Source organism: Falco peregrinus, chromosome Z (assembly GCF_023634155.1).
Source record: "Falco peregrinus isolate bFalPer1 chromosome Z, bFalPer1.pri, whole genome shotgun sequence".
Classification (NCBI taxonomy): domain Eukaryota; kingdom Metazoa; phylum Chordata; class Aves; order Falconiformes; family Falconidae; genus Falco; species Falco peregrinus.
The window spans coordinates 24,918,200-24,932,116 of NC_073739.1; the positions used below are offsets into that span (position 1 = coordinate 24,918,200).

Genomic DNA, 13,917 nt, shown 5'->3' on the forward strand with positions numbered 1-13,917 from the left:
AACTTGTAGGTTTTGCTTTGCTGTTGGAGTATAGAATATGCGTGTTTGCTTTTCAGTGCCTAGCCTCCTAACAAAACTTTGCCTTGAAGAGAAATGTGTGGTGCAACATCCTCAGAACTGCAGAGCTCCAGCCGTGAAGTTCTCAGCCTGTTTCAACATGTCCTTTCCCTTTTGCCCACTAGGTTACTCCTTTCAATACCTCCTGAAATACAAAAGGTAAACAAAACTGACAGCCAAACTCTTAAGTGAGGATCCACAGATATTATCCCGAAGTTGTCAAAAAAAAAAAAAAATTCATATAAGATTTCTTTTTCCCTCTGTGAAATTTTGAATTGTAGCTATTCCTGGTAAGATTGATCTTTTTCTTTGTGAAATGAGTATTTTGAATTGTAGCTACTCCTAAGAGCAATGCTGCTGGAGTCCATATTCCACTTGATTACAGAAGCAAGTGAATAAACACAACCTGTAAGTACCAAATAAAATGAGACATCTTGATACAAATATTTTACATTTATTGGAAGAGTACAGTAAAAAGGGGACTGCAGACTCATTAGTGGTAACTGGTCCATAAGAAAAGACAAAGGACTACTCGAGAAAGGTCTGCAGTTTACAAGAATACTGAAATTCTGTTTTGTAACAGCCTAGGAAAATAAAAAGTTAGCTTGAGTTCAGAAGTGTAACTTTAAAGTATATAAAAAATTGGCAAATAAATAAAGTTAAAATGCAGATCTATTTAAAATTATGAAGGACAGACAACCGGCAACTGTATTAAAAGTTATCATTTTCAGACTTGCTTAAACTCACAAGCGTTATTTCCTTTTTTTTTTTTTTTACATGTGTACTTTTGGGAAGATGCACCCATTTCCAGTGTTATGTATTACCGATCTGTTTCACAAATATATTATTTTTAAACAAGAAAGAGTATAAAAGGTGCTTTACCTGATATTAAACTTGCTGGTGCGTACTTTGGCACAAAAGTGAAGAGAAATCTAAACATGTTTGCAAACAGTATCTGTGCCCCACTCAAGGTTATGGTGTCAAAAGTCTTGCATGTGCCAGCAGATCAGTGAACCGACCTTCCCTCCTTCCCCTACACACCTCCTCTGTCTCCAGCTGCCTACAATTACATAAAGGAAAAGTAACACATGCAACTGAAAAAACAGTAGTCTCACTAACCTTAATTGGAAGTTTCATCCCTGGAAGTAATTTGAACATGTATACAATTACACAGAAGGGACAAGACAGGTGTTTATTGTTGTCTTTCAGTCCTCAAAATTTCTTTGCCTGCCTTTTGTGTCCTCTGTGATGAGACTGTATCATGATTTTTTTCCTATTGCATGATTTTTAGCATCTCAGAGAAAACTAGGTTGGGAAGCTTGGTGGAAAAATCAACTTGTCCATTGATCAGATCAGATAACGATACAATGAACCGCACAAACAGTTACGTTTCTTCTAGTTGTCCTGTCTACTGAAGACTTTGAATCTGTGACACAACCAAGTAGGAGGTGGAAGGAAGGAAGGAAATAATGCAGACTCTCCCCACTGTAGATTGCATTTGTGCATTTTGTGACAAAGAAAAAAATGTCACTATTTCTCCTTATGCACTACAACTATAGGTGATTTAAGGAATTGGCCACGCTCAGAGATATAGCAAAATTCCACTCCCCAGTGCACTGTATTTATTAGTGACTTGTAGCAACCACAGGTGTATTATAAAGAGGGGCCACGCAGACTGCAAGACCTTCTCTATGGCATCCTGGCTACATGCGCTCTACCTATCAGAATTGCTGACAGCACCTGAACTGGCTATTTGAACTCAACAGTTCCCTTCCCTGATAAACTAGAGAGGAAGGAAGGTACCGTTCTACCTTCCTGTTGAGTTCTAGTCAACTGGAAACATTACTATGGATGAGATACCTTAAGCAAGGAAAACTATTGTGCTTACTGTATAACAGTTTTTAATTGAAACCATTACTTCAGTGATACTTGAAATGCATTACATCTTTGCAACTCATGACACCTAGTGAAAGATCAGTTCCCTGTAGACTTAGCAACGCTTATCTTCTGAATTTGCAAGTCTCAGCACTTCGTGGTGGTGGTGGTGATATAATTACCACTACAAGTAACTGTTGTATGATAAACAGAAGTCAAATTTCTAAAAGCAAAATGGATGACAATAATGAAATTAACACTGGAAAGGTCTGTTAAGAAGGAAGCTTACAACGAAGCTTTGCTGGAATTAAGTCACTGCTGTTAATTTTAAAGCCATTGTTTGTATCTGGGCTGACAGCAAAAGTCTTCCTTTTTCAAGGAGTGTATTTAGCTTTACATTGTTCCACAGTAGGCATGGCATGCTCTGTATTGTAAACTAGGCTGTCAGGAATGTTGTTTTTCTGATGTCTTTTGCAATGTGGACAATTCACAATATATTTAGGGGTTTTAACTTGATTAAAAATGTGATTTGAAAAGTGTGCATCACCTTGATTCATGGTCACTTCAATTTTCACACAAATCCATTGCCACAGTTATCAAGGTTTAAAGCACTACAGTATTTCTGAGTCAAACTAAAGCAGGGATATATTTGAACTTTTCTGTCACATCAGTAACTTTTTTGAAGTATGTGAAAGGGCACCATTTGCAGTATGTGGAGCCATAAAAATTAGTAAATGTCTGAGATGCAACAGGCCAGATCGTTACAGCAGAGCTCAGCTAGAACTGTAAGCCTACCGCAGCCTTTTATAAAGAGCAGAAATATTCTTTAAGAAATGAATCAAAAGATCAGTGAAGCTGTTTACATTTCAGTAATCCAAGGATTTTGTACTACTACTGCATTTAACAATTACAGAATTCTTTATATGTTGAGAAAGACTGTGCTGACTGTATTTAAAGACAGTAGTGTGGCTCTTTCTTTTGTTAGTGGTGGATGTTTCTGGCTCGTACTTTGAATGTGTGTAATCTAGAAGGAATTGCTGATCAATCTGATTTTTCTTTTAAAAAGCATACCTGCTTTAAATTGACAAAGGGTTTCAATGGAGAAGCGTGCGCTGCCTCTTACCATAATCGCAAAACTTGTTATGTACTCATCTATGAACATTTGTAGTTCTAAAATCAGACGGACAGTTTGCTAGGAGCACTTTTTTCCAAGTCTTCTTTGCTGGTAGCAATATGAGTCCTAGGTTATCATACCTGTTCACAGGGCATATTTACCTATAAACACAAAGCCAGTTATTGCAAGTTTTATTTATAAAACATTCAGTTCTGGGACGGTAAAGGAAGAAAGACTGTAGTTCATGGCTCTTCTGTGTTTTCACTGTATGACCATAGTCAACTTTATTGAAGGGCTTTATCCATTTTTTGGAAGTATGGCTAACAGTTTTTGATTTAGAGAAGGCATCCATAACCAGATCTATACATGAACTACCCTCTCACAGCTGTAATCTGAAACAGCTGCAAAACAACAATGCATGTAGCTAGCAATCATCTAACTAGTCCTTCATCTCACAAAAAAACCCCAAACTATCTGGCAATTCTAAACTAAGTCCTGCCTAGATGACATCTGAGAAAATGGTGTTCTAAAGCAGCTAATAATATACAACTTCCTGAAAATTAAACAGCTCAGAATTAATACCCAAGTTCCATACCTGGACATACATTCCAGTTAGAATTTTATGTCAAAGAGGAGACAGATGGTCAAAAAGGGACGTACGGGTAAATTACGGTTATGGGTGGAGATAGCATTCCCTTGGAAATAACAGTAAATATATCTATGACCATTCCCATTTTATAGATTAGTAGTAAGGCTGAAATACAGAAATTGCTTTTGCTTATTTGACAGAGAACCAAAACCAAGTTGGCTTCTAGAGTCAAAACTGTGAAATTTTGGGGGATTAGCTGCTGATTTGAAGACAGTATCTAGCTTCCAGCTCCTGTTCTATGGGATGCTTATTAGAACGAACACAATGACACTGATAACTGAATGTGGAAACTGAGGAAAATGTGGGAGCCACCAGGCAGAACTTGCTGAACTTTTCAATGAAAGAGTCTTCCCTTCCTTGGTCTAAAAGTAAAGTAGGGTGTTAGTAGTGCACTAATATGCAATTCTGAAAAGAGCTGGGAATCACAGGTGCATTATCTGACAATACTTGAAAGACTGTTGAGAATGACAAGTGAAAGAATTCTTCTGCTTCAACTTGGAGCTTTTGGATTGTTAAGTTCCACTCCCCCTGCCCCGGAAAGCTATCCTGACGGACTTCTACTACAAGAGTACAAAAAAATATTCTTTACTGAAGTTACTCTTAAAGAAGCTTGATAGGTTTCTGAGGTTGATGGATTTTTCTTGTAAGTTATTACTGATGACTGTTTAAGGACTGCTTCTTTTTACAGTAAATCTGCAGAAGGAAACTAGAAGAAAACATTTTTAATAGACTTGACGTTCCAAATTTAGCAGGTCACTCTTGAAAACTCACGGTTGTTTGGAACTTCAGGAATACTGGACGTGCCCTGTACTTTCTAATCACTAATTAAAATCCTGTACTCCTGAAAGTGAAGGACTGCATGAATATGATTCTAGGGAGAAAAAATATGTACCTTGGTTGGTAGTATGGGTATTCTTCCCTCCATATATCCTGACTTGCCTAGCAAGAATGCTTCCAATAATATCATGTCCTTCTGTGCTTTAAGAAAAAAATAAAATGGTGAACTCTTCTTTTAATAGCAAACTATTTTATGCTCAGTCATAAAAATATTACAAATCCAATTGCACTGGCATACAAGACATTTCTATTGCCTACAAACAAGACAGCTGTTAGAGGAAGCAGATTCTCTCAATTAGCCTCTTTCTTTTTATTCCATCTTTATAATACTATCATTATTTGTGACAACCAGCCGTTTTGAGAACTACTGCTCTTGAGTACCATGTTTGATGATCCTATTTATACACTAACTCATCTCTTCAAATACTGCACTGTCTCAAGTGTGTCAATGGCATTGCCATTGAGAGGATGTGAGACAGTGAGAATAATGGCAACAAGGCTAGTAGTTAATCACTATTGTTAATATCTGTGCAGCAGCACACTAGACAGTCTGGGGAGCAGGGAGACATTTTTTAAATGCTTCTGAGAGTTGGTTACTCTGTAACCTCAGGAAAGTGTTTTTTCTTTAGTATCTTTACAATGGGTGCAAAAGGGATAACAAAAGAGTTACAAAAGATAAGAAATGGGTAACTTTATAGTTTTAGTGAAGTGCAGTAAGTTTTAGCAACGTGCTTGTAGAACTTGAGTAAGCATAACAAGTGGTCAAAGACACGGATGAAAAAATACTTCAGTGTGAATAACCTAGTAATTCTTTGACCATTTTTCTGCTTCTCATCAGTAAGATCAGGCTTATTTTAGAAACTGCAGTTCTTACTGATAGCCTCCTGGTGATATATGTTCCAATAAAAACTTCCAACAAAATTATTAGGCAACTCTGCAAAAACGCAGATTTTTGTTAAGAAGAAATGCAATATAACTGTACTTGCTAAAAGAAAAACTAGTCCATTGGTTTCATGAGAAACTAATGAAAATGTACGTTTCAAAGAGAATGTCTTGGTGGGATGCTGACTTTAAAAGATTACACTTTGCTGAAGCAAGGTTTGTTTTCAGACAAGACATTTTTCACTATTTTACTTTCCATAAAATCGAAAAGCTTCAGAATCGTCATGTTTTCACCAACGATGGAACTCTGAAGCTAATATATGTACTTAATTTCCACTGAAAACAAACTAAGTATGCATTTTTTGCCCTCAAAACAATCTTTCTTAAAATGATGAATGCAATTTCTTGGAAAAGGATGAAAATAACAGATAACCTGTTGAATTCCATCTTGTGTAACAGGCTGAGATATTTCAACCTGACCCTTAATAGTACTCAGAGTTTCTCCCATTTAACAATGTAAAAAATTCAGGATTCCCTCAGGGTCCCCCTAGCTGGGACACTGCCAGGGTAAGAACCTACCCGAAACACCACACTTACAAAAGAGAGTAAGTTAACTATTTTGTAAGTTCTCTAGGATAAACACAGTACATGAGCCAAATGACCAGTGTCTGGCTAACCTATAAAGAATGCAAGACTAAGTCATCAAAAGTCCACAGAAAGCAGATATGGCAGCTTTGGTTCTTGAATACTGCATTTTTTCCTTTAAATTTTGTTGTATGGTAGGTTTGTCTGTGGGAAGTCTACAAAAACTTAAAACCCAATATCTGTATGTATGGATTCCACTTCCTAAACTGTGTAATTGCAATAATTACAAATGAGACATGATGAACAAGTTCTGCCAGAAAATGTCGAATCAATGATAAGAAAACAGTTTAAATAATTGAAGAAACATGTACATGTGTTTAAATTCATTCTGTAACTATAAACTCATTCTGGTATTCTCCCAGAGTTATTATTTTTTAACTAAACTGATGCTTACTTCAGGAATAATAATAAATTTTCTTGCTGCTTTAGAAATCCCATGTATTAAAAAGTCTCTAAATTTAAACGAAGTGTGATATGAATTACAATTTCAGAATAAAATATGAGTACAATTTTTATCTTTATGTGAGAGTCAGGATGGTGACTGGTTAATTAAGACAAATAAAACAGTATTTTATTTTATAAAAATAAAACAGTATTTCTTTGCTGTCAAGAGGGCACACAGCGAAGAAACAGTTAATCTCTTTCATAGAAGAAGAATATATTAACTCTCCAGAGAAGCTATGAATGCTGACAGAGGAGACACCTTTATCCTCACCTGCAGGTTTTAGCGATGCATACATAAGGACCTGCAGTTGGATGAGTCTTGAATTTTTCCAAACAATTGTGGAATGTTCTTTAAATCTTAGTACACTTGCATTTGCATTAGCTTACTAGCAAATTAAGGCACAAACTTTGTGAACTACTTAAAAGCATGCAAATGAACAAGAATGTTTCCCATTACTCTTGAAAAATATCTTTGGGCTACTTGGAAGTACAGAACTAAGTAAATATATCCAGTAAGCTTGTAAGGAAGTTTATGCCACCAAGTTTTCCAAGCACTACACCTTCATGGGTATGTATATGCTTCCTTAGCTCCAAGAAAAAAATGACTTAAGAAATGCAAGAAACGCTCATCGTTCCCTATAGCTGGATGTCGACAGCTCCACCTCAAATTCAGGTGATGTGCTCCAGCATGATCATTCATTTTTTATTTGGACACTAACGCCAATGTAACAGACAAACTCTTCTAGACTACACATATTTTGGTCACACAGAGCCCTTAAACATTACCACTCAGTACTAATATAAATACACTTCAGAGGGCAAGAATATTGTGGACAAGAGAAAAGTCACCTTAACTTAAGAAGAAAAAATGTAATGTAGCCACTGACTTCACTACATCTCAATCCCACTTTAACAATAAAATACAGGGCTAATTAACATTCCAGATGCTGTGTTACTTACAGTCCCTGTTTGTTATTTCCATTAGCAGCAACTGGCATCCCTTGATCAAAAAACCTTTAGTTAAATCTTAGAAAAATTTTAAGCACCTTAACCTTGAGACTCAGACCAGGATACTTTAATTTGTTCCTGTTTCTGTGCAGAGCCCTAGAAAATAATTCCAGCTGCAAAGAGGACCCAGAGCCACCGTAGCGAACTGTGCCTTTACTCTCTCCCTTCTCTAGTTAGTTTTTATTCTTTCTGGCAGAGTATTTTATATATATATATATATATACACATATATGTATGTATGTATACACACATACAAGGCTTTTATTCCTTGTGGCATTTAAAACTTACTGGTCCCCAGACTTTTGAAATCTGACTGCAATGATTTAAAAAAGTTAGAATAGAAGGTTAGTATTTCTAGTCTGCCTTGCTCAGCCTGTCAGAGGCTTTGAACGTATTTCTTTATATTGGTTGCTTGAACAATTTCCTTACGCCATACAGAAGTAGTATTTTCCTTTGGACACTATGCACAGAATGTACCTTTGCTTAGCATAAACTTTTGTAGGCTACATCTGCATTCTGAGAATTATTACCAATTTAAGGAAAAAAATCAAGATCAAAAGCAAATCCAGCAATTCACATTCTTTAACTCCTCTAAGATCAATGATATATATCTGCTGCTATCATTAGCAACACTTTTTCTGTAGGCCTACTGCTTTTACATATTCTTTGGAAGGCAGACATCCTGGAGTATTTCTTAACATGTGCAGTAAAGACTTCGTATTGGGGTTTTTGTTTCTTAAATATAGGTCATTGTAAAGGACACATATTGCTGAATTCTGATGGCTTTGTAGGAAGAAAAGGCGTGGCTTAAGTAAATCACATCAGAAGTCAGAAATATTTACTACAGTATGGTAATAAATGCACAAGAAATTCAATTTTCTACAAAAGAAAATTCTGGATTTCACCATTCAGTAACCAGATTTGCATCCAGAATCTGACCTTCATCCTTAAATCAAAGTATCACTAAAAATATCAGTTGCAGAATGAATTTTAAAAATAGAAAAGTTTCTAGTTAAAATAGTTGTCAAAACTGTCTTCAGTTTTAAGGCCAACATGTATGACAGTCACCCCTTTAGAGTGCTGCTGGTGTTGACATACAGGGCAGGGACAGCAGAGTGAGAACACAGCTTAAAGTAGCAAACCTCTGAGAAATGTCACTAGTAGTTACTTCCCGTAAAACAGACAGAAGCCACAGTCCCTTATATCTATCCTATATGCTCTTCTATTTACATGTAACCTAAATGACAATATTACTGTGACTGGATATATAGCATTTTGCAGTATACGTCTTTAATGCAGGTGCAGACATCATTGAAGATGATACACATATATATAAACCCCAAATAATTTCAAAGTAACCCTAGAAGAATATTGCAAATAATGTTGTATAAATGCATAGTGTTTGAAGGGAAAAAATTATTTCACTGGAAAATAAAGTCCCACATATTGAGTTTGGCACTTGTGTATCACTATGTCACTTTTTTTTTGATTGAAGACAGCTCTTTCTGAATCTCACTGAATTTTGGCCGGTTTTCTGGTTTGTAGTCCCAGCACCTCTGCATTATTTTATATATTTCTTCTGGACATTTTTGTGGTGTTGACATTCGGTAGCCTGGTACACAAAAAAAAGGGGGAAAATGTTTAGCATTGAAAACGGATGCATATTGACAAACCAAAAAGGAAACAAGTGAAGTTCAAGATCATTGCATTAAAAAAGATTTTCAGGGTATATGAGGAAAGCCTTCAATATATAACCTATACAAGACAGATAATGATTAAACTAATCAAAGCTCAGGTACCAATGGCATTTAGATTGGGCATGGTAAATTATCCGTATGCTTCTCACCCCTAAGGGTAGCAACCTGTGCAGGTTTGTTTCCTGTATCTTAAAAAGTAGCTACTCTTTAGGTTTTAATTGTGTTCTGCCACCCCCCGACCCCTGTCACCCCCCCCCACACCCCCCACACCCCCCCCCCCACCCCCCAGGAAATCAACAATAATGATGGGGGTATATTTCTTGGCTTTTTCAGGGTGGATCAAGTTTTATTCTCATGTCTCTTCCTTTTTTGGTCTCCTTAAGAAGTTCCCTTCCCACCTGCACTTTACCCATTTATTTTTCCTCCCCCCTGTTTTCTTAAATTTTATATTTTCCCATCATCTTAACTCTTATTATTCTGGGTTGCTTAGATAGGCAGTGGCCTTCCACACCTCTCTACTGCCATCAGCTGAAGGTGATCTCTGATTTGGTGATGAGCAGGAGAATGAACAATCAGTTAAATAAATTAGCAGCTAATTATTCAGAAGCCACAGATAAGTGGCTGTTTCAGCATATTATCCATACCCTGGGCCAAAGACAGGTACTCACAGCAATAAAGGCAACTTCCGAATGAGTCGGAAGTTGGCCAAACCACCAGGACAGCATGGATGAACAAGGAATTCCTAGACAAATTCAAACATAAACCAGGTAATGCGGGAGGAATACAGAAGCACTGTCTGTGCATCCAGGGATGAAGTTAAGAAAGCTAAATCCCAAATGGGATTGAATCTGGTCAGGAATGTCAAAGACAAGAAAAAGAATGTAGGTGACAAATGGAAGGTAAAATGTGGGCCCACTGCTGAATGATGTAAGGCACCTGGAGACAACTGCCGTGGAAAAGGCTGACATACTGAATGCCTTCTTTGCCTCAGCCTTAACCAGCAAGACCTGCCTTCAGGAATCCCAGGCCCCACAGACCAGGCAGAACATCTGCAGCAAGGAAGATGTAGGCTTGGTGGAAGAGGATCTGGTCAGGGAATACTTAAGCGAAAAGGATTTGCGTAAATCCAAGGACCCTGATGGGATGCACCCACAAGTGCTGAGGGAGTTGGCTGATGTCACTGCAAGGCCACTCTCAAGAATCTTCCATCCATCCTGGTGACTGGGAGAAGTGCCTGAAGACTGGAGTGAAGCAAATGCCACCCAGGGAACTGCACGCTGGTCAGCCACACCTTGAGTCGTGGTGACATGATGGAGCAGCTAATCCTGGAAATGATTTCCAGACACAAGGTCTTTTATGCCATGAAGGACAAGCAAGTCATCAGGAGTAGTCAGCACGCATTCACTAAGGGCAAGTTATGCCCGATCAGCTTGAGAAACTTCTGCAATGAAATGACTGCGCTGGTAGATGAGAAGACTTCAGTAAGGCTTCCAACACTGTCTCCAATAAAATCCTCAAAAAGACACTGTTCAGTTCTGGGCTGGATGAGCAGTATGGTGGATGAGCAGTGAGGTGGATTGAGAATGGGCTGAATGGCTGGTCCCAGAGGGAAGTGATCAGTAGCCCAGAGTCTGGTTGGAGGCTGGTAACTATTGGTGTACCCCAGGGGCCAATACTGGGTTCAATACTGTTTCACACCTTCAGTAATGATCGTGATAATGGGGCAGAGTGCACCTCAGCAAGTTTGCAGACGACACCAGACTGGAGGAGTGTCTGTACACCAGTGGGTCATGCCTTTCAGAGGGACCTGGACAGGCTGTAGAAATGGGCTGACACGAACCTTGTGCAGTTCAACAAAGGGAAGTGCAAAGTCCACCACCTGGGGAGGAACAACCCCAGGCACCAGTAGGTGCTGGGGGCCATGCAGATGGAAAGCAGCTTGGCAGAAGGGGGCCTGAGGATCCTGGTGGACACCAAGGGTTGAACATGCACCATCAATGTGGCCTTGCAGCAAAGAAGGCTAATTGTACCCCTGGCTGCATAAGAAGTGTTGCCAGCGGGTTGACAGAGATGATCTGTCCCCTGTGTTCAGTTCTGGTGAGGCCACACCTGGAGTACTGTGTCCAGTGCTGCACTCCCCAGTACGAAAGAGTCATAGACATACTGGAGAGAATCCTATAAAGGGCCACCAATACAATGAAAGAATTGGAGCAACTCTCACATGAGGAAAGGCTGAGAGAGCTGGTGCTGTTCAGCCTGGAGAAGAGAAGGCTCAGGGGGACCTCACCAGTGTATATAAATACCTGCAGGGAGGGTGCGAAGACACAGCCAGGCTCTTTTCAGTGGTGCCCAGTGCCAGGGCCAGAGGCAATGGGCACCCAGGAAACACTGGAGGTCCCCTCTGAGCATCAGGAAACACTTGTGCACTCTGAGAGTGACAGAGCACTGGCACAGGTTGCCCACAGAGGTGGTAGTCTCCAACCTTGGAGATATGCAAGAGCTGTCTGGGAATGGCCCTGGGTACCTCTTTCTAGACGGCCCTGCTTGAACACTAGGGTCGAACCAGACGACCTCCAGAGGTCCTCACAGACCTCAGCCACTCTGTGACTCTGTTTACCACATGTAGCTCTCTTAGCAAACGACAGGCAGAGGGCAATAAAGCCAGCCGGCACATAGGACTCCACAGCTAAATGCAGCTCTGTGACTCAGACTTTCTGCACAGGTCTCTGTATCTGTCTTGTAAAAACAGAGTATAAATGACACTGGCTCATACAAAAGGTAAGTCTTGGAAATGGGGGCTGGATTAATGTATGTAATGTAAAGGAGAATGACTGAGCTCTAGGACACTTACAGACAAAATAATATGAAACAATTTAAAAATCTTTTCATATACAAGGTTTCCTCTAGAAACCACTCCTTGAAAACAGTGACAGCAGCAAGCATTTTTTGTCATTAAAGTGAAGTGATTCTATATAGTTATTTAGAATTGAAATTATCTTGGTTTAAAGCAAGCATTCAAGTGACTAAATTCACTGAAGGCTCTAACTGATTAACTGAGAGAAGATCAGGAAGAGAATCTGGAGTGTCTTAGCCCACTATCCTAATGAGAGAGCTATTACATACCATACCCCAAGAAAACAGGCTGGTAAAAGAAATTAAAACTCCATTTAAAGAAAAAAAAGAAAAGGAATCACTGATGGTCCAGTGGGACTCTTTTCCCCACATATCTGAAAATGGATAAGCATACTTCTAAATCTTTGAATTTTATCAATTTCAAGAGCTTATTATTCTCAGTGGATTAAAACAGAATCTCGGTCCTGAAGTAGTACGACTTGTTTTTACAAGCACTCCTCTGCTGTAGAGAACACTGGATTTTTTGATTTGGCCTTTTAAGAAACTCTGATGGTCATCTACAGTGTGTGTAACAAATACTGGCAATCTGTATAAATCAGCAAACTAGTTGTCTTTTTTTTTTTTTTTTGTAAATAATTTAGCAGTTTTACTAGCTTAGAACCTGTTTATGAATTACACAGTAGTTCTCTGTATAGGAGGAACAGTTCTGAAATGCCACTATATATTTGATGCAAATAAATCAATAAATCCTGAAATCCTCTCACAGTTACTTGCTACTTTAAATAAAAGCCTTTTGATTATTCTGTAAAAGAAAAATGTGGCTTTCAGCGCTCAACTACCTTACCATTCTCCATCATAATTGCTAAATCTTTGTCTGAAATGCTTTAATAGAGAAGATGGAATGATACACATTTTTTCTTCTGGCTCTTTAGAATATTTATACCTGCATTAGCATAATCTTAAGTAATTCATTCTGGTCAAGCCCTTGCTTTGCACAGCAGTAAATCCCTCCTCTCCATCTCACCTTTTAGTTTTGCAACAAAGAAAGTCAGCATGCTTTAAGTCTTCTGTCCTTTAAGTCACTGGTCAGTATATTCCTTTTTTCAAGAAGCCTATATATCACACTACTCCTCCTAGATAGCTACATTCAGCATTAAAAATGTCACAGTACTTTTGCTAAAGTTGCTGGATAATTCATGCATTATTTCTTTGCTGTTTTATACTGTATATACTACATCCTTATGAATCTATACAGGATTTCTTTCACTCCCTACGAGTAACTACCTTTCTCAACTTGTTCTCGTGCTTGCTGGTTGGTCATTCCAGGGTACGGACATACTCCTAAACTGAAGGTCTCCCACAAAAGGATTCCAAAGCTCCATACATCACTCTCAGATGTGTATCTTCCTAAGAAAAGGAGAGAAAAACCTCACTTAATGCACAGAGAAATTAAAGTTTCAGGTAATTATGGCCCCAGATTTTCTGTAAAGGCAAGGTGTTATATTGGCAAGCTTTAAGCACCACAAATCTATAGCTACTAACAATACATTCTGCAGATATCAGTGTCTCCTGCATTTCAAATGATAAACAAATTATCTTCCAGGTCAATACCTAGGAATAATATAAGCTAAGTTAAAGTTCTACTATTTGACGGACCTTACCATGTCAGTAATTTTTGATACAAATTAAGAATTTCTTTCATTCTTAACGCAATTTTTTTTCTCCTTTTAATATAAAAGGACAGAAAAATGTCAGGTGTGTCCCTCCCCTGTCCCGCCCCCGCCCCCCCCCCCCCAACCCTTGTTTATAATCACTTTGAATTCAAAAGATACTTTTAAAAAAATTAACTTTCCCAG

The 13,917-nt window shown here is 38.5% G+C and overlaps 1 protein-coding gene across 5 annotated transcripts in view; it reads right to left on the reverse strand.

Annotated features, from left to right (window-relative positions):
* Positions 1-491: 491 nt before the first annotated feature.
* FER (FER tyrosine kinase) overlaps positions 492-13,917 on the reverse strand; it is a 192,868-nt gene continuing 179,442 nt past the window's right edge. For all 5 annotated transcript variants that reach the window (XM_055790584.1, XM_055790586.1, XM_055790585.1 and 2 more), the window contains 2 exons: positions 13,346-13,468; positions 492-9,123 (listed from right to left, as the gene is read on the reverse strand). In XM_055790584.1, the coding sequence (XP_055646559.1) occupies positions 8,981-9,123; positions 13,346-13,468 (266 nt within the window). In that variant the 3' untranslated portion in view covers positions 492-8,980. The remainder of the gene's footprint in view (positions 9,124-13,345; positions 13,469-13,917) is intronic.